This window comes from Streptopelia decaocto (genome assembly GCF_964273445.1).
Source record: "Streptopelia decaocto genome assembly, chromosome: Z".
NCBI classification, from domain to species: Eukaryota; Metazoa; Chordata; class Aves; order Columbiformes; family Columbidae; genus Streptopelia; species Streptopelia decaocto.
The window spans coordinates 18,001,023-18,027,327 of NC_138657.1; the positions used below are offsets into that span (position 1 = coordinate 18,001,023).

Genomic DNA, 26,305 nt, shown 5'->3' on the forward strand with positions numbered 1-26,305 from the left:
TGTTTGGGTAGCATGCTTTCCTGCAATGAAGCTTCAGGATTGAGATGAGGACTTCCAGGTCAGTTCCTGGCTTTAGAATCAAACTAGTCTCAAAGAAAGGGGCATAAAGCTAAGAATTTAACTACAACTAATTTTTCATTCAGCTGTTAAAACACTCATAAAATCAGACTGCTCCTTTGACGTGAAGTGTGAGAGCTAAGACCTCCACCTAAGTGTTTAAACTTGAATCTGAGTCTCTAGGAAGTGATCTCCCTACTGCATTGGTTTGGTTTGTGTTAGAGAGAACACTGCAAATACATGTACAGTATAACCACACCTCAGAGGAAAACTGAGATTTAATTAAGCTTTTAAAAAGTTAGTACTTGATTAAGAAATAAAAATGAAAATGTAAAGCACTTTTAAATTGGCAGCAGCAGTAACAGAAAAAAAATGCACGCTAAGTTCAAATCTGCTGTTCAGTACCAGCCTGACAAAGTCTGATTTTCAGTATCACCAGCATTACAAGGGAGCTGAACAGGCAGGCAGGATTTCAGGAGATTATTGTGCACAGGGGAGAGTGAGGTGCTTTTCTTCAAAAAGCATCTTCCTTACAAGTGAAAGGAATCCATAAAAGAGATGCCTATGTAGCCAACACATGCAAGCAGATCAAAGTCACAGTGAGAGTGCTCTGGGAGCTGAAAGAAGTGGCCTGCATTCACTCTGTACACTTATCAGTATTGATGAATATTACAGCTCATTATAGCTGAAGGTGGCGGGGAGCCAATATTTATATAACTGAGCTGAACAGAAGAAAACACAGGAGGAACCCAGAAGTCAGAGAAGAATAGAGGGTAAATGGAATATTCACCAACTCTACAAACAGCAATTTCTGTTGCTAGAGTAACCTTCTGACATGTTTCAAGCAATATATATAAGGTTCCTTACACTAAAAATGTCTTGCTGCCCTTTGAATTGAACACAGAGAATATCAACAATTAGAGCAAGTCAGAAAAAAGGGTTTGTGTTTTTCTGCCAACACTTTGAACAGTGGGAGGTTGTCCACTGGGTCTTTCAGGGGACTACTGTAAGTTCAGGATGCATAACCACAGAAGAACATTAAAAAAACTTCAGGTAAGTGAGCTGATTTGGCAAATAATTGTTTTAAGAGACTGACAGACATACTGGTTACTGGAAAGTACCTCAAAAGAGACATTAAGTGTGTCAGATAATTGTGGCATTGAGATAAACATCAGAAATGGTTGTTTATAATATAGCTACACACATCAGAATAGGCTTGATAGATAAATGAATACCAGTTTTTGTCTGAAGTTTAGATTTGGGCTCATGCTTGAAATAGCAACTTCTTACAAGGAAGTTGTTCAGTATATTATGTGAGATGCAATGAAATTAAGTCCTTGGTAGCTCCTTTCAAAAATGAAGATAGGAAACAGTTGAGAAACAGAGTAAATTAGTATAAAGGTAGAGAGTTGCTTAAGTAATACAGAGAGGAATAGTGGAATTTGAGGAATAGAACAGAAATGGTAGAAATTGTGCTTGTAATAGCAGATGTTAGAAACTGAATGAGAAGTGCAGGGAGGGCCGCACAGTTTGGGAACCCCAACGGCGCAGAATAATATCCCTTTCCCTAAACCTTCATTGAAGTAACGCAAAAAACACAAGAACCACTAAATTATGAAATAAATTGTGCACATCAGTGTATGAAGCGTTCTCATATGATTCTGCTACAAAGAAGCAGAGGGACAATTTAACATCCTGCTGCCCATGACAGAGCTACTTTATGTTGAAGACTCCCTGGCACTTTTCACACCAGTGCTCTCCATACTATCTCATAAGCCAACACCTTTTTTCTTAGGCCTAACTTCATGCCATATGGAAAATGTTAAAAAACAGATGTTCCTGAAGGAGAAATCAAAAAGCTTACAGACACCAGAAAACAAAGAAAGAAAAAGCTCAGCTGGTGAGAAAGTTGTGCGATGCACTGATTATTTGTTATCTGAAATATCATCTAAAATGAAGCATTTTAAAAATGAGATAACTGAAAACTCATGTAGATGGCATGGAAAGAATATACAAGAAACCTGACTCTACAACCTGTAAGATCAACATTCATGAACACATGATTTTGTCCCACGGAATAACAAGACCCTTCTAAAATCTAAAGATGCCTTTGCTAAAATGATCAGTGCAGGAAAGAAGTAAAGGAGGTGTCACTGGATTGAATGAACAAAGAAAGCAGATTCATGAATGAAACAGTGTTCAGATAACAGTGAGTGCGCTGAAGTAATTCTTTAGCAAGTCCACGTTCATAAGCAGTACTACCACAAAACCAGCAGATAACGTGAGCTTCTTGCTGACCTGGCTGGCAGCATTACAGTGATAATATTTTCATTAGGATGAACTGTTCCTGAACTATTTCACCAGTGCAGAAGGTACAAACAAGCTGTCTCTCAAAATCAGGCATACAAGGTTTTTCTCTAGCTTTTTAGCTGGGGGAGGGGAAAGGAGTTGAATTTACCCATATATAGCTACATGGTAATGTGACTGAACTTGGGAAACTCCCAATACCTCCCTATGTTTGAGTTCCCTTCAATGCCCTTCTTATAACATACCATTAGTAAGACAGTGCAAAAATTTTGTTCCAAGGGCACATACCAAACTAATATTTCCTTTCTACTTTCCCATTTGAGATCCTGAAGCTGTGACTGATAATTTGTTTAGTAACTCATTCACTCTTCTGCAACAGAAGATTTTTTTCCTCACACTGACGTGCAGAGATCCAAACATGCAGGAGCTCCTCACACAAAGTGAGGGGGCTCCAAACTCATGTTACACCCACAAATAACCGAAACAGCCACAGTTAACTATTCAGATTAATGGAAATGTCATGCAAGATATGATTCTGACTCAAAAAATGCATGGAAGCAGAAGTTACTACATTCAAAGTGATGGTGTCAGAAAGGTTATGATGTGTATAGGCAAATTTGTACTGAAACAGTTCATATCTTTATCCAAATTGATATAGGTTTTTCTGCAGAATCCACAGACTTCAGAACAATGACTCAATATACTTCTCCTCTAACTTTCCCTGAATGAGAAACTGCCTTCGTCAATCACACACTTCTGTGTGAGTGGTTCAAGTCTTTTTCAAGGCTGTGAAGGACTAAGATCTACTAACAGCTGGTTACAGCATGGAATAGGTCAGCTCGGTCACATTTCTAATACATAACTGCACATCACCACTCTGCTCCATCAGAGAGACCTTCAATGCTTAACAATGTTAGCAAAGAGGCCAAAGGAGTGGAGATAATTGAAGATATAAATTTTCATGGACACAAATAGGAGGGCTTGCCATGCTTCTGCAAACATGACAGTCCTGCTTGGCAGATACAGCACTTTCTGTTTAATTGGGCTGGCTCCTTCTGTAAGTACTTAATTCACTCTAAATTGGATGAAAATGAAGAAGCCTCCTTCACTTATTCAATGTGTGAATGTACCTTTTCAAAGTGAGAGCCATAATTTTATTCTCCTTTTGCATACCTACCTTATCTTTTCATCCATAAAGGTTTATCGGTTTTAAAATATTGGGTATTCCTCAGATCGCTGCTATAATAAGTTACTTCAGCAGTACTGTAAATGGAAGATATAATAGTGCTTTTCATTTCACCCCTTTTTAAAGGAGGCGATGACACATAGTAAAAATCAACTATTTGTAAGACCCTGTAGCTTATTTCACAGGTTAATGCTGCAGTGAGAAAGTTAATCCTGGCCACTATGCTATAAAACATTTCACTTAACTTCATACTTGGCACAAGAGCAGAGATGTGCTCTTTATCGTCACTGTTGAGAAAGCTTTATTTCAAGAGTGAAATCCCACTGTCGAGGCAGTAAATTAATACTCAAGAAAGTTAAGAATAAATGTAGAGAAAAAAATATAACTATAAGTTAACACATGACAAACTGAAGTGAGAGCATATTTGTCCAAAATACTCAAAAATACCAAGTGACAGTGAATATTAAATTCTGGTTAGCACGGGCATTAGAGAAGAGTGGGTAGAAGCAGACTGTATTAAGGTGACTAAACCCAGGAAATTAGCAGTGACAGGAAAAAAAAAAAGAAGAGAAATTGTCATCTATAGAGGGCCTCACTAAGTCCTTACCATGATTTTAAGCTCACGCTCATCACAACCCATGCTATAAAAAAATCTGTGTTAGGGCATGGTGAGATTGTTTGGAAACAAGGGTGTACTAACTTGGTGAAGCTTGTGACCTGGAGATTTGTGTAGTGGAAAACAGTCCATCTAGGTGTATCAGATCCTGAATAAGAAGTGTCATCTACCATTCTTTGAAGTAAGAAGAAAGTATGATGTGAGCTATTAAAAAAACACAATTGCTCTCTAATACTTTATGAACATAGTACTCTGAATGGAATATCAACTGAAATGGAGGAAAATGTCTGTGAGTGAAATCTGATCTAATGGAGGAACCATCATATTATTTAAAAAAGTAAAATGTCTGAAGAACAGGTCTAAAATTTTAAACTAGAAGAGCTGGAGGCAAGATTGTGATGTAAACTCCAGAGCTGCCCCACTGACCCTGGCAACTTGCAAGTTGCTTCGCTTCACACTTAGATGTGACACACACGGCTGAAAAGGACCATTCCCTATCTGTCTCCTTGGTGACTTCACTGTCATTGCTTTCTAGTAAGAGATACTGAGGAGCATGCAGTTACTGCTCCACCACAGACAACACATCCAGCAAGAAAAGGGAAGGAAGGGCTGTCAGAAACACCTTGGATGATCTCTTAACAACTGAAGAGTACAAACAGGGACATCATATTGTAAAATTATATATTATCAAGAAGGGTGAGAGAAAGATAAATGTGTTTATGTCACAAATTAATACCTTTTAAGGCCAAGGTGGCATTACTGTAGTGCAAAGTAGAGACGAAGGTAGTGCAGGTACAACATAACAGAGCCACCTAGGGACAGATATTTAGACATCTTTGTACAATCCCATCTTTAGCAAAGTAAATCTAGACAAAAAAAATGGGATTATGATTCTCTCACTGAGCCCATGACTTCTGTTTAAGCTGTTTCTTGATCTAAAGGCTTAAAATAAGGGTGAATCTACCCTGTGACAGCATAATCCAGAGGTGGGCTATGAAGATGACGAGGGGTCTGGAGCACCTTTCTTATGAGGAAAGACTGAGAGAGCTGGGTCTGTTCAGCCTGGAGAAGAGAAGCTGAGAGAGGATCTTATAAATGTTTATTAATATCTCAAGGGTGGGAGTCAAGATGATGGGACCAGACTCCTTTCAGTGGTGTCTACTTACAGGGTGAGGGGAAACAGACATAGACTGAAGCATAGAAGGTTTCGTCTGAATATGTGGAGAAAGTTCTTTACTTTGAGGATGCCAGAGCACTGGGACAGGCAGCCCAGAGAGGTTGTGGAGTCTCCTTCTCTGAAGACATTCAAATCCCACCTGGACACATTCCTGTGTGACCTGCTCTGGGTGAACCTGCTTTAGCAGGTGGGTTGGGCTAGATGATCTACAGAGGTCCCTTCCAATCCCAACCACTTTGTGATTCTGTGATTCCTTCTAATGTCTGATTCTCCAGGCTTCTCCATCAATGGTTCAAGCTGTGGCCTATGATCCTGGGAGGTTGTGTGGACTACATCTTAAGAAGCTGTCAAAGACATTTTCAATGCACTTCAGTTCAAAATAGACTTAAATACATCCCACTTAAAAAATTCAGGGGTTTGTGAGGTGTTGGAAATCTTTCTGTGGCACAACAACGCAACAATACTACACTTCATTAATGCTAATTCTAACTTACACCTCTGAGAAAAGACTGCAACAAAACAAGAACTGTTATCTCCTGCCAGTAAGTTTATACTGCGGTACCTGCGAACATAACAAGTTGCAAATCTTTTAACCTTTTTCATGAACTAGACAGAGATGCTCTAATATTTTGCCTGAGCAACGCAGAACACATATGCAGTGACACACTCCCATGCACAGAGGTCACCTTTAATGGATTAGAGAAATCTCTGGCCCTTCCACACATATTGAACTAATTTCATGTTGTTGATGGGAGCACATCTTACACTAAGTCTGACCTACCAGCAACCTAATGTCTCATGTCTCCAACGGCATTGAAAAACATGTTGATTTTTTTCTCCTTTATTGTTTGTTTTCATCTGGGAAATGAAATAGAGCAAAACAGATGGATGACACTGAATTAACCAAATAAACATCAAAATAATAACAGGTAAGCAGATCAAGGGGAAAAAAAGAAGAAAAAGAACAGGAAAAAAAATACTGTGCCATGAGCTAGAGCCCAGTCTAACTCATGCTATCTTGACACTTCAGTCAAGTATCAGGACCAGTCAGATGGTGTTGTATCTTTTCTTGTTAACAACAGAGGTTTCAAGGAGTAGAGGGGGAGTTCTGGGGTGAAATCATGTGCTATGCCTAGAACTCTCTGGGTTTTTTTTGTTTGTTTGGTTTGGTTTTTGTTTGTTGTTGTTGTTGTGCTGTTGTTGTTGTGTGTGTGTTTTTTTTTTTTTTTTAAGTTTTGTAGCATTCTACTGTTCTTTTTTTTGTACAGGAATAAAAGCTCAGTTCTGAAAATATGCAAGAACAAAGCTGTAGAAATTGCTTGGAATTTCCTCTATTTTCAGCCATCTGGCTTTCATTGCTTTTCTTCTCTCTTTGCTCCTTCATACGTGTTTACCAAATCTTTTCAACACGCATTGACCAAGCTATTGAGCAGTTATAATTAATAACACAGTTACAGCATTCTCTTTCACCTCTTTGGTAGAGTTTGTTGGCTCACCATGAGGTGCTCATGCTGTTGTTGTTATAAACAACAGCAATTATATCTGATTAGATGATGACTGCCTCTGTCTTTTGGGTTGTGGAGGCTGCGGAAAAACATCTTGGATATGAGTCATTTTGTTGTTGAAAACAGTAAAACCAACATTGAAACAGGGTTTTCTGATTGTTTTTGGAGTAATTTAAAATACAAACATAGCAATCAGCAAAATTGAGTGATCTGCCCTTTAATTTTTTGAGCTTAGAGAAGAAACTCCTAGACACTGAACAGCTATTTTGCATTTAGTTCTGTGAAGACTCTGCTCCGCTCAGGTACTGCTATGTAATTCATGAAGTGATACAGTGTGATTGGCACAAAACAAGTTACTGATAGAATGAATTAAAATGGTCATAGTCTTCATTCCTCCCTTTTCTGAAGAAAGCATGCTGGGTTTCCCAGTACATCAAAACAGCCTATATAATTTTTATAGAAATATCAAAGGGTATAACAACTTAATAACATGAAATTTTACACTGTAACTACTCTGCTGAAAATCAGTTTTTAGCTCCCAACTTAGCAATGAGCTCCACAGAGTTTCACTATTTCTTAGTCCAGTGCAAAATGGGAAGTTTTGTTATACTGTTTTCCCTGAAAAAGGGGACTGGGCTTGTCTGCTGCTATTGTTCTTGAAGAAATAGGCAAAAACCTCTCAGTAAAGTCTGAAACCACATTGGGATTTGAATATGGATGCAATCTTGCAATTTTTGTGTGTAACTCTTCCTGGTTTTCTTCTGTCTTTTGTAAGAATTTAAAGCATGAGATTATACTGACTCCATACAGCTGTGAATATCTGAAGACAGATTTTTGTGGTTTATTGTGTCTCTCTTCAATGGACTCAGAATAGTAATATGCTAAGATATTAAGCCAGTATTTCACTGGAAATTATAAAGCTCTCTCAGCTGCTATACAAGCATCATCTCCTTTCAGTGTTTCCATAAATCTGAAGTATTGCCAGTATATTCTAGCTTTTATAATATTTTGTTCCAGAAGAGAACAGAGCAATTAGGAACTGAAGATGATGATACCACAGGTTAATTTCAAGATGAAGCATTAAGTGACTAATAAATTCTGGTCTATCCATATTTATTCTCAGCAGGGAGCAAAAAGAACAGCATCAGTCAAGATCCCCTTAGCATCATTCTTCTTAACTGTCAAAAAAGAAAGATGAAACAAAACCAGAATGAAATTACTCTTCCATGACTAGTCCTACAATATGTATCTTGAGGTGTATGCCTTCTGACCCTCTAGAAAGGTTGACTAGATTTTGTGGTTCAATGCTTTTGTTTATCTGTATGAAATCAGCTAAACCAAGTGTTGACCAGGAAAGGCTTATATGACTAACACTTTGAGAGGCTACAGATAATTCCATATGTAATTAAAAGTGCCAGCAGCAGAAGTAACATTAAGCTTGGAATTTCTAATTTTTTAAATGTTTTCTCTCTTAAACTAAGCAAGATCTTTAACTGTCTTAAATTCTAGACATAGACATTGAATTCTGAGCATACTGGGCTGTTTCGGTTCCAGAAACATCACTGGAATAATTTTTCCAAATATGTTAGGAAGGAATTTTTGTTCTCTCGGGTGAGACTTCTCAACTTTTTCTTCATGCTGTGGACAACATTCCCTTGTCCACTGAGACATTTGTCACCATCTCAGTTGTCTTTTCAGCAAACTGCTTCCTCTACCAACCACAACTGTTTGCTCCAATAGTGACTTACACATCAAGGCCAATTTAGGAAAGTTTTTTTTTCAATATATTTTTAGCTTCTGTTAATGCACTTTAGCAGCTGGAAAACAGAGAGAAGAGCCAACTCTATGAGACCAGCCAGCTCTCTCTATAAGCCATCAGCAAAAGCTCTGGCAAGTATCAGTGGCTCACAGATCACATTTTGGGAACTTCTGTAACTGGGATCTAAATTCACAGCTACAGTGCATTATAAATTTTGGACTTGTCAGTCAGTAGCAATGCCTTCATCAGCATTCATAGGGGCAGTATTTTAGCCTAAATTTCCATCATATTCCTGGATCAGGATTTCTGAATTAGAACCCTGAAACATACTAAGATTAAAACAAAGACAAAAGCCTAAAGCCTTTTTTTTTTTTTTTTCTCCTGTGTTCTCTTTGGAAGTCTTAAGAATGCCATAATTAATGATTATAAAGAAGTTATTATTGTAGACTAAACACTATCAGTTTAATTAATATATGATTGTATTTAATACAGTGGCATTAGTAGACATAACACTTGAGAAGCTCCAGGAAATAAGGAAGTCGCCCTGTCACAGCCTGCCTGGGAGACCCATCAACTTTCCTTCTTGCCCCTCTTTCCATTAGCCATACTGCCTGCTGTCTGCAGCCTTGAGTTTTAGGCTTACTTGCTCTTACCAGAGAAACCATTTTGCAGAACACGTGCTGTTCTTCATCCTGTGTCACTTAAATCTCTGCAGACAGGCAATTTCCTCCAGACTGAGGGGGCTGGAGGGAGAGGAGATGTATATACAGGGAAGGGAGTAATTTCCCCTTTATTCAATTGCCGCCCTAGGGATGGATGAAAGCTTCTTAGTCTCCTTCAACTCAGTTCCCTTTCACCTCTGCTCTGCTCTGCTCACTGATGGCCTGATTCTCACCTACAGTATGATTACCTTGTAATCCACGGGGTGAACCATATGCCTAAGACTTCTTTAAACTAGCTCCACTCTGGTAGCAAGGTTACCATAGTGGCATGGATTATCACACGGACTAATTCAAAAAGTTTTCATCCAATTTCTCAGACTACTTTTGTAACAGAACTCTAATACTGGCCTATATGACTGTGCCTTATTTTTTCTTAACCAGTGAATAATTATTTTCCATGTCACAATCAATATGTGATCAATCTCCTACCATGCACTCTCAGCTCCAGTGATGCTGTTACCTATCATTTACGGTGATATTTCCATCTACAAAGTTCTTTTCATGCTTTAATATAATACTTGTGTGTTATTGTCAGCAATACAGACAATTCAATAAAGTCAGGGTTGTAATATACTCATAAGAAATTGTTATAATGCTTTGGTGAAATATCTCATCCTATTTGGCTCTGCTTGTCACAGACTCTAAATCCTGATCATCCAATCAAACTATTTTGTCCTTATCATTCTTGGATACTGGCCATATGTGATGCTATGTTTAATTTTTAATGTGAACCTTCTCTGCTTACCCCAAATCTACTAATATTCATACAAATATTCCTCTGTATAGCCTGCTGTCATATAAAATATATATACACTTACCAATACACACTCTAAGGAATATCTACCACCTGGACAGCATTGTGTGTTTTAAAAAGTTCAATGTTATAAATCAATGTATTTCGAATCTGCTGCACTACCAAATGAGAGCAAATGCACCTATGTGCAGCTGGAAATAAAGACAATATGTATATAGAGCATCTTGAAGACTTGACAGGCCAAGGTGTATTTAAATAAACCACGGAAACCTCATGACAGCTATTTTCTGTCAAAAGATACAGATGTGAATCTCTGCAAATGAAGATCTGCTACTTTTAGGGTCAGGATTATGAAATCTGCCTTAGGCCAGGGAGAAAAGGGTTCTGCAAAACCTTTTGTGAGAGAGGAGGTTGGAAAACTCTCCTTAAACTTGACACAACTCTGGATAGAGTTAAGCCAATCCATGAACTGTCTGCCTGCAGGACCTGTGTAGACAAGTGATCTGAAGTTTGCCCTTTGGTTTTACCACCACTTTGCACTTTCCAGGCAATATGACTGTGGCATGAAGAGGCTATAAACCCCTGCAGTCAGAGAAAGAGCATGTGTGAGGCAGTGGGTACCTCCAGACTGAAAGGCCATTGACTCTGGCATCACAACTTATTTACAATTCCTTTTTTTGTACTGCTAGTGTTGTTTAAATGGCTCTGGGCAACACACTAGACTACAATCACCCACACTTGTGTGTTTGTTTTGCTTTTTGCATGAAGTCCTCAAAATCCATTAAACAATGTCTGGACAAGACTGAAGAGCCCTGGCATTCTGATCTGCTCTCTAGCACCGGCCTGGTTGTGCCAATTTGCTGCTTTCCGCTGCAGCAGGGCTCTACTCACATCACAGCTGTTCTCTTCATGTCAGTTGCAAGGAATCCCAGGGGCAGTGACACAAATCTGCTGAGCCCAGAGGGCTGAGTCTGTGGTACTGTAACGCAGGGAGACCTCAGGGCCTCATCTGTGTATTTCACTCCTGTGCTTCAGAAGTCTTTCTAGTAATGCCCAGATCCAACCACCGCTGGCCCCAGTCATCTCATATTCATCAGTAACTTGAAGGTCAGTTTCTTGACTTCACCAGTGATCACATCACCCCTAAATCTGGAACAATATGTATGCCTGGTGATCAGATAGAAGAAGCCTACCTTGGGGGGCAAGGGTCCAGGCTACAGGCTTTCAGCAGCTGTGGAGGACGGCGACTGGTTACACAGAGTGTTTCGTCTGCAGTCTCTCTGGTTTGTTTGTTCAGGCAGGTCACCACAGCCTCCTGGACACCTGCACAAAACAATGCATGGTCACAGTCAGCTCTCTGCACCTGGCGGGGCAGCTGAGGGCAGGGTCAGGCCCGGTGGGACCAGGGGCCTACACTGGGGAAGCACAGCCTCAGGCCCAGGGCAGCAGACAGGAGGACGCTGCTTCCCGCACAGCGGGTAGTGGTTTGCTGTCCACATCCAAGCACTGTGCCTGATGGTCTTTGAGGAGTATGGTATGAATGTCTACCAAAGGGGAATGTTTCTTAGCACAGCGTACTTTACCGTGTAGGGAAAATTGCATTTCCTTTTCTTCTTTCTATTAGAAAAAGCCTTCATGTGTAAGTCCTGGAATTTTCCAGACACAATCATACATTTCTTACTGCACCTTTTCTATGCTGTTCTCCAGCCATCTGTGAGATGGGATGGGATGCTGGGTTTTACATGCCCTTGTTTTCAGTCTCACTGAAACAAGTCTCTCTCTCTCTATTGCAGTGAAAAGCCCCTAGGGCTCATTCACAACTTACCTTCCCTGGACAGAAAATTGTCCAGTGCTCTCTAGAGACTCACCCTGTCACTATGAGTGCAAAGAGGCTGTTTATTTGTCAGTAAAGCAGGCTACGGTGTGAAGTTGGCCTTGACCTCAGTATGCTATATTTTAAGCAACAATATGATTGCTATACGTGCAAAGGCAAAGTAAAACAAGCTCAGACAATTCAGCTGCTCTCATTTACTCTTCTGCATCCACAGACCTGCATCTAAACTGAAGATGCAAACTTGAAGGGTGTACTTGATTGGGACTAAGTGAGAAGCTGGAAGATTTTTGTGATTGTGTTTTAATGCAGGAAATCCTTGGTGATACTGAACTCCTTATGTACTCTTCGGTATACCAGTTACTCTGTCTCAATTTTCCTAAGAGTAAAGCAGGAATATTACAGCTTTTTTTGGATCACAAGGTTAGAAAACTAGAAAAATCAGGGATTGCAAAACTACAAGCAACTCAGTGAGAGAGGATCTAAAGATAATAATTGGTCTAAACTTCTTAAAAATCTAATCCACAGTGGTTCAAGAAAAGTAGAAGTATGCTTTTTACATTCACCTCTACTTCCTGAGTTAAGAAAAGTTTAACTGAACTCATAACACTTGCATCATCTTCTCAAAATCAACAATTAGTCTTTCCAAAATATCTCACAGTATTTTGAAGACTTTTTTTTTTAATTAAAAAAAATTAAAATTAAAAATTAAAATTAAAATTAAAATTAAAATTAAAATTAAAATTAAAAATTAAAAAAAAAAAAAAAGTTTTGGAAGTGCTTCAACAGCTCCAAGAACAGTGTAACAGAACAGACATTGCTGTTTCTAATGTCAGAGCACATGTCATTTGGCAAATGATATTATACTATTCAACAGGACAAAAGTGCTGTAACTTATCATAGTTCCTGTACTCCTGTAATTATTCGCAGATTCATTCCCCTTATTCTCAGTACAGGCTGAGAAGGGGCCCACAGCAAAGTGGCATGTTGAGCAATTTACTGGCTCCTGTGTGTGCTACCCTGTTGGTTAGGGCATGCCTACGGCTCAGCCAGTGTCCCCACTGTACTCAATGTACTAAAGAGAAGAAAGAAATCTGATGGGTTTGGGCGTGGGCATCAACATAGATATTACCAAAGTCCCTGAAGTCAGCCAATCTTATTGTGGGTTTTCTTCTTTGTATGGTGGCCCCATATTTTCAAGCCATTTTGCTATTCAAGTAATCTCCCAAAAGACTTCAAAAATTGTAAAAACAATAGCTCATTGAAAGAATAAAACAAATGGTAGTGATTTACTTCTAGGAAAGGAAATGAATGACATTTCTATATGTAAACAATAAGTTCTCTACCCTGTCATGTTCGGTATCTTTCCAGCTCAATCATTTTTCTGTTGAGCATATTATATTTTCATATTGTGTACAGCAAACAAAGGCATACGGATTCCCCAGGACTGCTGCTGGCTGCAGAATAGGTTCTCCACCTGATGGGAAATTGCACTGTTCAAGTTACTGGTCTCTACTTTGTAACGATCACTTGCAGACCTGACAGCAAGACCAATCTGATGAAGCCAGGAAAGAAGGATTACTAACCCAGACATACAGAAACCACATAAATATTCTTCTTAACTCTGTGGAAAGAAACCCCCACATCCTGGTGACATTGTTTTGTTTGCTAGAGAAGCTTCCAACAGCTCACTCACCGTGTGTGTGTGTGATAGATGTTGTTATTTTCAGATAAAAATTTTGTAAACTGAGTGTACTTCCACAGCTGCAATTCCTCCTCTCTGAAGTGTGTCACTAATGAGCTCTTGACCAATGACTATCAACACTTAACACTTTTGCATGATCTGTTTCAGTGCTGACTATCCAAAAGTAATTGACTGTGAGGTCTTGAGTTCAACCTTTCCTCAGTCACCTCTGATTGCATTTCCAAAAGTTTCAGTCTATCCTACCAATGCTCTACTCTCCTCACTGTAATTTCCTTCGAGAGATTCGTACAACTGTTTCCCTTTTAAAGTTACCAGTAGGACCAGTAATCTTGCTTGACAGCATGGGTATTGGAAAAGAGCTCCTGCTTGAATTTAGCTAGTCTGTGGTTGCTAGACTGTGTATTGACAGTTTGTGACAGTGACAAAAAAAATAAATCTGTCTTGCTCCAGCAGCAAGCAAAAGTGCTCAGAATCACTTTCTTCAGCTTCTCCTCGAATCTCACACCAAGCGTGTCTCAGCATACTAATAACATTTGTCCTTTTTGATAGGACAGTACAACAGAGCTTAGAGATCTTCAATTATTCACCAGAAGATCCATAGTAAGGAGGTAATTTTTAAAAGTATATGAACTTCAGGAAGTTTATTTGCCAAGTAAGCAAATTATAAGCATTATTTACTGCACAATATTACAAGAAAAAAACCTGTCTGCTTTAAAATTGCTTTCCTTGAAAAAAACAAACTAGTTCTCAATAGGAAATCACAAGATAAAAGGTTTAAGGGTGGGACATGAATCTAAGCAGTTTAAGTTCACTTTCAGAATACCATCAAATGAGATTTTCTGTGTTTATATCCACCAGAATAGAATAATTGTTACATGATGTTTGATGACAGCTCTGGGAAACGCAGCCACTAACAGCAGACTAAATGACTAACTAATTCCTTCTGGTTGCTACTTCTGAGAGGTGAAAGGTTACTTCTGCGTCTATCCAATTTCTTCTCATGAGACTCCAAAGCCAATAAAATTAGTATGACTGGTCTTGCACCTATGGCTACAAAAATATCTGACTTAGTATCTGCTAATCTGGAAAATGTAGAGTTGATGTCACACAATAAGAAGTCTTGGCTAACAATTTTTGCTGACAATTCAAAGAGATTGAATTTATAAAGCAAAATGTCTCTGTCATATCAGCCTCCTTGAGCTATATTTGAAAAATATACACATAGTCACTATATCCAAAGAAACGACTTCATGTCAAGAGGATATTTCTAGAAGCTATTCAGGTTTCAGTATTCACGGTGTAAATGTAACAAATTGTTAGTGCTCACTAATAGCCTCAATATATGACAGATACTCTTGTGAAGTCAGTGTTCCTCACTACTTAGCATACATTAGTGTCATATTTTTTTACATAGGAAACAAAGCAATAGTGGCAATGGTATGACAACTCTAAGCAGACTGCTCTAAGCAGGCTACTGTCAGCCAGCTAGAAGAAAGTACAGAAAACGTTTACATTATTTTCTATTAACTGTGCTTTTTAAGTTTGTAACTGATTACTGGTGAATCTGTACAGATCACACTATTAATTATTCATAAAGTGCCAAGTGGTTTCCAGTTCTACAGTATCTGTTCTGTATCTATCTATAGTAATCCTTTTAAAAATAGCCTGAAACAGGTAATGTAAAAAGACAGCAGCTGGAGAAGCTTATGTTTAATTTAAAAAATAATGGAATGGACATATTTCTCAGAACTAGCTAGACAAAATGATGGGAAAAAAAGGATATCAGAGAACTGTTCATTAATAGACTATAACATGTGGAACCTGCCACTTTGGTTAACTTTGAGAAACTCCAAGTGCCAAGCCTGCTAGCTTCAAACACCATTTGCGCTTTTTACCATATGTTTTGTTTTGCACTGGGATTAGAGTTAACGTCACTTAGTGATAGGAGTTAGGGAACTGACCGAGCCCTTAAAGTACCAATAATTTAATGCATCTGCTATGGGAGAACAACTTAACTTCCACATGCTTATACTTCCACAGTACAAACCAAGAGATAAAAACTAAAAATGACACGTAATTCTTAGCTGTATCACCAGACCACTTTAACATGCAACTTTTTTGCGTGAGTGTTTTTTGAGTGATCAGATGATACAAGGAAATAGAAACATGTGACACATTCATCACTCTTGCTGACAGCTTGAGTGTCGAGCCCAAAAGTCCTGGGCTAAGATATGTTGTGCACATGTTTTTTGTGGTTTCTTTTTTTTTTTCCCCCAGAGTTTTCATCTATGCCTTTTCAAATATGGTTGAACTCCATGAATTTGCAGTTGGACTCGATAAGCTTAAAGGTCTTTTCCAATCTAAATGATTCTGTGATGCTAAATGGCTGTAGCAAAGCAGCATGTCTGTGGGTGTTACTGCAAAGCATACACCTGATGAAACAAAGCAAATCCAGCACAGAAACCTTTTGCACTTACCTCCTCCACAGGACTCTGAACAATCCGTAAAACCCTCGTATTCCCAGTCATAGAGCTCATCAAACTCCTGCAAGCTGCCATACAGCAGCTCTGTTTCCTCTGGGGTATATTCGGTTGCCTCCCCACTGCAGGGACCACTGTAACAGGCTCTCTGAGACACAGGTTTGGGACCTTCACATTCATCAATGGGCAAATCAGCCACAGACTGAGAGAAAGAGAGGAGCACTTGACATTTCACAAGCCGCACCTGGCTGCCCACTCCACAGGTGACACTACAGGTGGACCAAGCCTCAGGAATAAACCTGTGAGAGGAAGAGAACAAGGCAAGTTATGTCCACAAATAGCTGGGCAAGACAAAGCAGCATAGTCCCGTCCAGGCCAAATTCTGTTTGATGAGAAACAAATGTTTTGCCTCATCATTGGGCTGTTATGAAATACACATAAGAGCCATGACATACCATTGACAACTCAATGACAGCAGTGGAAGGACTCTCAAGTACTCATGTGGAGTGTTTCCACATATCCAGGAGTAAAGATGTACTCTTAGAGCACCTGACTTGATCCTAAAATGTCTCAGTGCCAGGCATTCTGCAATCTCTCAATCTGCATCGTGATCCCCCACTAGCTAGTTTTTGCTAATATGCAACCTGGATCACCTTTGCTTTAGTTAATATCACAATTATGTCACTAGTCATTATTAAGTAGGCTGCTGTTATTAGCTAGTTGCAGTATTACTGAGAAAATAATTTCAACAGTCGTTCCTGTATTGCAGTAACCATTCTTAAGTCTTACTTTGAAGCCATAGAAAAGATAAATAACTTATAATTTCTTCACTTACTTCCCCCCCTGCTCCCTCCATATTTAATTTCCCTCCTCATAAAAAATGGTGTTCTATTTCTATTCTGGATTTATCTGGCTGTTGCTCTTGTCTCACTGATTAGGAATGCTTACGTTCTCCAAATTTTTGCCTCTGGAAGTCCACATATGCTTTAATAAAAGCACCTTGCAGCCATCATTACAATAAGCAAATCAGATTGAATTTCATTTTTGGTTGTTGTTGTTTTCTTCAACAATGGAATATTTTCTAATTTTTTCTCTGTTGTCACCACTTTTTCAACATCTTAAGAAAAACAGTCCTGGAAATTTGCCTAGCATTTTACTCAAAGTAACATGAAGCAGAAGGGTCACATTCAACTCCATACTACATAACTACCACCTTGTGTAAATGTCATGCAAATTGTTTTGCTGAGCTTATGTTGATCTATGCCGATTCCTACTTTTTTTTCTGGAAACAGTGGTTCCAGAGTACTCCATAACCAACATTACTTGTGCTTAGACATCTGATGGTGGTGGTATTAAGGCACAGCAGTAATGACTACAAGCTACAGGGTGATTCAAATAGCTTTATCTTACAGTCTTGTCTCCTCTCTTGGCCATTCTGCCAAACTTTCTGCCATGGGCAAATTCTAAGACAGTGGCTGTAGATGTACTTCAAGGGCTAGAACAGAAGAATGAGTATCTGGATCACGCAGGATCCCTTAAGAACCTTACAGGAACGATCCCTCTTGATAATGCTCTCCCATTAACACTAAGTGTTTGGGATCTGTCAGCTCCTTCAAACTCAGCAAGTTTTTTTTTTTTAATTATATTTTTGAGTGCTAATCTAGTGAACCAAACATTTTGTGTGATAGGTTCAGTTGCCTCACTGAAATTTAGGTCTTTCAGCACCTGTTGATATGCTTTAGCTAAATTTTTCAAATAAATCAGAGTTGAAGGGATGTTTTTCTTATTAAAACATGGCTGTCGCTGACAGTATTCCTCTCCTTTTGGTCTTTATTTAGATAGTCCACACCAGACTTAGATAGCTTTGCCCAGGGCTGTAAGAAATACACATCTGTCTCCTCTATGGTCTATGGTTACTCAGAGCTATAGGAAACTCATTTCTCACCTTGAGAATCCCATGAACAGTCTCATAGGAAGAAAAAGGAACTTTATTTTTGTGATCAGCATATTTGAAAGTAGTTTTTATGCACATGTCTTTTTAATTCACTACCTTTCTGTAGTTGACAAAAAGACTTTCCCTTCACTTCACAGGAAGTAATAGAAAGGAAAGAAATGGATTGTATGTATTATTGGAACATTTGAAACTGTTTATAATATTGCTACGAAGACTGAAAGATTTCTTTCTGGAGCAAAGCCTTTGAGAAACTAATGATGCAAAGTGATTGAATTTCTTGACTCTTAGACATTTTATCTTAAAAGATCAGTCTTGTTCAAAGCTTGTGTCTTTCATTTTGAAAGGATTATAATGCTTAACAGTACAGGTGGGCCACTCCTCTTGTTTTCTCTAAGACTGTGCAACTGCTATAATACTATTTTGATGTGAAAAATCTCCTGTCACAGATTAAACAATCCATGTCAGCCACTGTGAATTAGATATTTTGATTAGCTTAAATGTATAGCTTCTTGACCTGACAAACTAAGAGGAAGAAATCCTAATCAGATTACAAAAAAAAAAAAGGCACTGGTCTTCATCAGAAGCTGTCTTCCTTATGGATTTTAATATTGTGAACTGTTGTGTAACTTTGCTGAAGAGCTGATGTATTTCAAACCAAAAGCGCACTATTTTGCCATATATTAAAAACAGTCATTCAGAAAGGGAGATACTTCCTATGCTCTGAATATTTACACAGAATGTGTATCACACGTACAAACACAAGAACAAAAGAGAGAGGACACAAAGGGAAACAAAAAGATTATTAAAGTAGACTGGATCCTTTTTGAAATGAGGCTTGATCTATAAATGCCACATATTGTATTATTTTACCCTAGTCAGCATCTCATAATGAAAACACTGGAATATCTTCAGGAAACTGTATTTTATTCATCTTTCTAGGCCAAATTTCTATGTTTTTAGTGATAAATTTAGGTGTGTAATTTAATTCTAATATAGCTGTTGGCTGTTGTAGAGGGAACTGGTAGAATTCAAAGAGCTGAAGGCAGAAACAAAGCAGGGAAAAACCAAGAAAACCCTGCAAACAAAATCTCCATATAGAACTTGTCATTAGATACCGAACGTTTATGCAATGTGAATGTATAATATAAATATACAACGGTTCTGAATTTTCCATCATTGTAAACCCAGGAAATTACAAAGGCTTTGAAATATCTTTGTGTGGTTATTAATGATAAATGCTGACACACAGTGAGCACAAAACACAAGAAGAATGTGAAAAATAAGAAGTCAGTTCCATGGGTTTAAAGTTATTTGTTCTGCATGCAGTGTACCTTTCAATCCACAGCATTGTGATTTTCTCTAAGCTAATATCTGAGTCTTCTCTGAAAACAGAAATAGTGGAGTAGATTTACTGAGAAATTGGTCTTGGTAAATCCCACTGTAATAATAGTCTGTATCGTGTTGTTATTACAACCCTAGTAAATAAGACAAAGGCGATAACTAATTTTAGTAACGTGGCAGTAGTTGCTGTCAGCCAGAGCCTGATTGTGCTAATTGTTGCACTAATGAAAAATAAAAAGGTGCCTCTTGCCTCAAAAAGATTACATTGAGTATTTCATAGCTCTTAGTGTACTTCTCATGGATTAGCATGTTGTGATTGCATCAGAGATCATCTTCTTTTATTCCTTTGCACATCAGACATGACAATACTTCTCCAAAGGAAAAATATGTCAGTAGCTGTGTTCTGAGAGCTCTGACAAATATTTTACAGAGTATTCTTTTTCTCCTGTTTTAGAAAGATCACTATTAGGTGGAGCAGTGAAAGATGGATGGAGGGAAGGTCATGTCCTTGCTTTGTTATGACTGACTTAATTGTGTCTGCTGCTAATCAACTGCTGGAGCACTGACAGTATTACACCATCCAGCTGTGGGACGGCTGAAGGGTCCCTCTGCCTGTCACCCCCTGCAAGTGGGCATCGCCACAGCCGGCAGTGCTCTCAAGCTACAAAAGGAAAAGAGTCATAATGAAAACTCTCCAAAGAAAACTGGGGATTAAAAATGGATGATGCTTGTACACAAACACCTATACATGTTTTCTTGACATGTGGGCACTTTGATGGTGATGGACCAGCAACACTTTCCCATTATTGATCACCCTTGCAAAACATTGAGTTCTGGATTTAGAAAGCATTATATTTTTCAGTGTTTTTTGTTAGATGTTGAGGTTTCATAGTGTGCATAAGGTTGTGCTCAGCTGGAGGGACTGTTGTTGCATCATTTGTGGTATGCACATTAGCCTACACTGGGCTGCATAATGCATTCTGGGATGGAGGAAAAGAAATGTAATTGCCACTGACATCGATGGACTTCTCCAGGAGTCATTCAGGTGTGGTACTGAGCCTGGTTTTGTCTTGTTACTTTTGTAGTGCACTATGAAAATGTATTGTAAGGAAACTATTATGATTGCAAAACAACTTACTGTGTTCATATGTAAAGCACTTAATATAGAATATTGGCCAAACTGTGAAATACACAGCAGTCCAGCATTCAGGCTGCATATCCCATGGACTTGCAAATACAAGTGAATTGCAACTGTACACACAATTTAATCCACACACAAACAGAATAAATAGCACTTGTCCAGCTCAATTTTGCAAGGAATATTTGCATTTGTAGATATTATTCACATTCACACATGAGAATGTCCCTTTCAGACAGCAGTGTGTCTAGTACTTTTAAAAAAACCCTTCATCTTTAAATCATATAAAGGGAATGTATTTACAAATCCAGCTTTTGAAGACTAAAATGTGTTATGTAATGATCACTTGCACATAAAGGCAGCAAAAGTGACGACCACATTTCAGCTGAGAACAGTGATGACAATGACAGTGCCTAGTCTCTGGACAGTGATATTTTTTTCTTTATACTCTGGGCAAGGCTGAGGCCTAGTGTATATTCCCCTCCATATAGGAACATGTACATAACTGGGGAAGTCAGAAGAAGAGAAACACAAAGACAGGGTCAGCACTCAGTGATGGCAGACCTTCCACAGCAGTCATAGTGGGTTCAGGGTGAGACGCATGGAAAGCCCTGCTGAGTTTTGTGAAGATAACCAGACCATGTGATGTACCTAGACATAGCATCCCCTGTCTAGGACTTGTGTTTCTATGATGTCTGTTGTGCAGAAAGGAAAAAAAAAACAACTGTGTATACAGACTGATGTCCTTTGAGCTATGGGGAAAAGCGACTTCTTAACTGCTACTTAATTATGTATTGCCCTTTTTTTTGTTGTTAATTCATCATTGGGTAAATTCACGGTTCAGACAAATTCTCAGGTTCTGAGAACTGCAGAGTAAAACTCAGTAAGACTGAGTGTTCAAAGGCACAGATTATCTATTAATCAGATACTACTGGTGAAATAAAAAGCTCAGTTGTTTGTTCAAAGATGTATAAATTTTCTGTGATAGAACCAGGAACTGAACTCAGACTTCCAGACTCCTTGTCTTGGGCTGAAATGCAAAGCTGTCCTTTTTCTCCAGGAAAGACCATCTTTCCACAGGTTTTAAGGTGTTGATAACACCACAGGATGCTCACACACAGCACCGGGTAGCTTCTGCTGTCATTGTTCAGAGAAGTGAAACAGAGGTCACCATCTGTAAGAGTAATGGCACCAGAGCCAGCTGCATAGCTCCAATTCCAATCCGAGTGATTACAGTCTCTAGAGTTTTTCTTCAGTTTAATTTAAATAAGATCTTCAGCTTTGTGTCAAATCATTCTATACTATTGGTGCTCTCAATAAATTCACCACTGCCTTCATATCCAGGGAAAGATAACTGTTTCTGTCCTGTATAGATATTACACATAAAACCTTAGTATTGGTAACTCTCTACAGGCCCTTATTGAATGAACAGATAGAAATCATTACCTAACGTTAGCCTGCTGCATTGCTGATCTTCCCTATGACCAACCACATATATAGTTTAATTATTTTGCCATTAGATCGTAAAATGGAGAAGGTTCCCTAAGCTTCTTTCTTCCTTCACTGCATGACATGGAAGTGGACAAGTAAAAGCCTAGCAGTTGATAGTATATGTGTTTGTCCTCACTACCTTTTTGTCAATCATAATGTGCTTTATTTTTAAAGTAAAACATTTATAGGGAGTTCTAAAATTACATATTAACCTGTCAATCAGGTACAAACATCATGATGGAAACAACTAAAGAGGGAAAACCAAAATAAAATACCTTACAAGTTTTTGACAACATAAACACCTACTGAAGAATAAGAAAGAGATATTGAGTGACTGCCACACTGGCCTCTCTGTCCATACACAGTTCCCTGAGGGCTTTGTCCCCCTCACTGATGCATGTCAGGAATTTCCTTTTGTTTTTTACTGAAACAGTCCCATCACTATGATGGTGCCATCTGGCATCCAGATATTATTGTTTGCCCTCTTTCCCTCCCTTCTCCATTCTTTTTATGGCCAGCACCAGGGTTATTTATGGTAGTATGTTAAAAGCTGGGTATGGTGTTAACATACAAAAGCATTTTTCAAAAGTTAGAGAGAGAAATCTTTTAAACAACCCTTCCGCCACCCATAAAACCAATCTTATTACACATAGAAAAACCCATGCTTTTTTAATCATGACTGCTGCTTTTTCTGAGTCCGGCTGTCATGCTGTGCTGGTGTAATGAGCTCCAGTGAAAGAAGTCAGACAGAAAGATACTGTGGATTCTCCCTCAGATAACGTATTCCAAAGGCCTGGTCACTTCAGAGATGAACAGCAGTAGAAGGACAATATGTACAACAACACAAGATAGCAAGGATTTGTTATCTTAATCCTTTGTCCTAACAAAGATTACAATACTTTCTTAGCGACCTAGAGTATTTAATAGTAAACCTAGCCTATTTCATAGTTCTGTCAGCAATTATATTTATATGATATTTATATTATATTTATACTATATTTAATTTACCCCATCTAGGGGAGCAGCATGTCAGACAACATAGACATAACTATTTCTTCTAGCCTTCAAATAGCTGAACAAGTTATGATTGATTCTCTGGGCAGCAGAACCAATGAAGACTGGTTTAACATGGATTTATATTTGAAGGCTGAACGCCCAAATGGATTCCCTGGTATCTCTTAAGGACAGAACCCCTTTAGAAATCTTTCCTTCAATGGGGAATTGTAGGGTAGCAGTTTTCTACCTAGTCATTTAGTTCAGTGAAATGTGGAGAATACTACCACTGAATTTCTGGGTGAATATTACTGAATTTGACAGAGGGGTAAAATTCTCTGTGATAACTTTATACCTTTGTAAAAATCAGTTAATAGGAATAAATTCAGACATTACTGGGAGAAGAGGAAGGCAACTGACAGATAGACATATACAGACAAAATTAAACTGTAGGATTCACTTCCTTTAGAAATTCCTAAAGAAATAAATAATGGAAAGCACTATATGCAGATGGAATGAAAGTGAGGTGTCTGCTGCTCTAGCAACACACATTAGAGAATGATCACAAATAATAGGTGTAAGGACAAAGTAAAAAATGTGTAACGTTATAACTCATAGTATGCAATTTCACAGCAAAAATTGTATTCAACAGAAAGTTATAAAACTCATAAGACAGAGACTCAGAAATAGGATAACTCAATGCATGGAAGAAATCTGCTGAAAATTTAATCTTTAGTTGTTAAACTTCCCATGAAAAATAAACTCTGAGAAGGAGAATAGAGTTTCTTTTAGATGGAGTTTGCTTTCTCTGCCTGAAGAATGGTAAGGAAGAAAGGATAACAGTGTTAGGGGAAGAATGGTCTACTGGCTACAAAGAACAGCCTTCTCTGTAGAGGAGAATGGGGGCAGTGACTTGGTAGAAACAGAAGGGCTGGGAAGAGTCTCAGATGAAGTGTAGGAAAAGGATGAGTCCTCGCCAACATCTGCGCAGTGTAGCCATGAAATTGGTAATTATTACACTGATACAGAGCAAGTAGGACAATCACAACATAGCTTGTCTGAAGAAACTTCCATTACTCCAACACTCATGAGCACACAATGCCGTCTTTTCAGCATCTGGCTGACCATGCCACTGGAGGCATCTGCTGCTCCTCCTGCTCTACAGCTGCCCCTCTTCCCCTGCACGCTGCCTCTCCTCTCCCCATCGTTACCTCTCTGCTGAGTACAGGAGTGAGATCTCAGAGAAAACCCATTCTGGCTGCCCAGCTCAACTCCCACCCTCAAACCCTGTTCAGCCAGCTCCACTCTACTGGATCCAAGAAAAGAAGTGGCTTCCTCAGAGGAGGGGAAGCAAGAAATTAAAATTGTTTTTTACAACTCCAGGTATGTTTTCTGTAAATATTTACAGCAAAGTAAGAAAGTAACACCCCACAACAGGCTTAGGCCCAAAACAGTAAAAAATTTATGATCATGTTCGAGTTACTCATATTCAGTCAGTAAAATAGCTGGCCAGATCACATGCTGCCTTACACTAGCTAGTGAATGATCAACATTTAAAGACTTTTCACCATTCTAACCTTCAAATTAGCATGGACCTATGCTTCATCAGCGGAAATATATGGGTGACAGCCTGACTTCTGTTAGCATGGTACGTCATGGCAATGGTACTGGGACCAGTACTATTCAATATATTCATCAATGACTTGGATAAAGAAATAGAGTGCACTGTCAGCAAGTTTGCTGATGACACCAAGCTGGGAGGAGTGGCTGACATGCCAGAAGGCTGTGCTGCCATCCAGAGAGACCTGGACAGGCTGGAGAGTTGGATGGGCAGAAATTTAATGAAATATTACAAGAGCAAGTGTAGAGTCTTGCATCTGGGTAGGAACAACCCCAGGTTCCAATATAAGTTGGGGAGCGACCTGTTAGACAGCAGTGTAGGGGAAAGGGACCTGGGGGTCCTGGTGGACAGCAGGATGACCATGAGCCAGCACTGTGCCCTTGTGGCCAGGAAGGCCAATGGCATGCTGGGGTGTATTAGAAGGGGGGTGGTTAGTAGGTCGAGAGAGGTTCTCCTGCCCCTCTACTCTGCCCTGGTAAGACCACACCTGGAATATTGTGTGCAGTTCTGGGCCCTGCAGTTCAGGAAGGATAGGGAACTGCTGGAGAGAGTCCAGCGCAGGGCAACAAAGATGATTAAGGGAGTGGAGAATCTCCCGTATGAGGAAAGGCTGAGGGAGCTGGGTCTCTTTAGCTTGGAGAAGAAGAGACTGAGGGGTGACCTCATTAGTGTTTATAAATATGTAAAGGCTGAGAGTCATGAGGATGGAGCCAGGCTATTCTCGGTGACAAGGGGCAATGGGTACAAACTGGAACACAAGAGGTTCCAATAAAATTTGAGAAGAAACTTCTCAGTGAGAGTAACAGAGCACTGGAACAGGCTGCCCAGGGGGGTTGTGGAGTCTCCTTCTCTGGAGACATTCAAAACCTGCCTGAACACATTCCTGTGTAACCTCATCTAAGTGTTCCAGCTCTGGCAGGGGGATTGGACTGGATGATCTTTTGAGTTCCCTTCCAATGCCTAACATTTTATGATTCTGTGATTCTGTATTCAGCTAATTGGTTTATTTGAAATCCCTGCACAGCTGAATGAGGAAAACGGATGTTATGAAACCAGCATCAGAGTTGACTGTTCATTGAATCTTGGTGAGTTCTGGTTTCTTTTCTCTCTTTTTTTTTTTTTAAATATGATTACATACTTTTTTTTTTTTTTTTTTTTTTTTTTCCCAATCTAATAACCAGGATCTAAAAGGAATAAGTATTTAAAGTTAGACATTAATGAAAAACGCTATAAGTAGTGAGGCAGCAAACCACTTTTATGTGGAAGTTCATTGCTCAAGGTCACTGTCAACGGATTATATATTCAACAACATGCAGATGGTTCTTACAGTTTACAGTAGGGGACAGCATGGATGGTCCTTGCAGCACAAGTTTTCTAAGATTTTATTTGGTCTTTCTGTCTCATTCTTTACCATTAAAAGTCATTCCAAACTAAACACAGGGCATGGAAATCTCCGGGCGTTGGGAAAGTTTGCATTAAGACCCTGAATTTGTGCCCTTTATGTTAGCTGTTGGTCAACACATGTGAAAATCTGTATTTCAATTTATTTTATTTTAATTTAATTTAATTTAATGTCATGTTGATTTCTCAACAGTCTAAAATAAAGATTGTACATGCTCCCAGACTTGTGCTTTGCAGGGGTAAAAAAATGTATAATATGTCACCCCT

At 38.9% G+C, this 26,305-nt stretch overlaps 1 protein-coding gene across 2 annotated transcripts in view; it reads right to left on the reverse strand.

The window, feature by feature from the left end:
• Positions 1-26,305, reverse strand: part of ADAMTSL1 (ADAMTS like 1) — a 197,409-nt gene that overhangs the window by 66,006 nt on the left and 105,098 nt on the right. For both annotated transcript variants that reach the window (XM_082074285.1, XM_082074284.1), the window contains exons 14-15: positions 16,097-16,398; positions 11,277-11,406 (exon numbers count right to left, since the gene is read on the reverse strand). In XM_082074285.1, the coding sequence (XP_081930411.1) occupies positions 11,277-11,406; positions 16,097-16,398 (432 nt within the window). The remainder of the gene's footprint in view (positions 1-11,276; positions 11,407-16,096; positions 16,399-26,305) is intronic.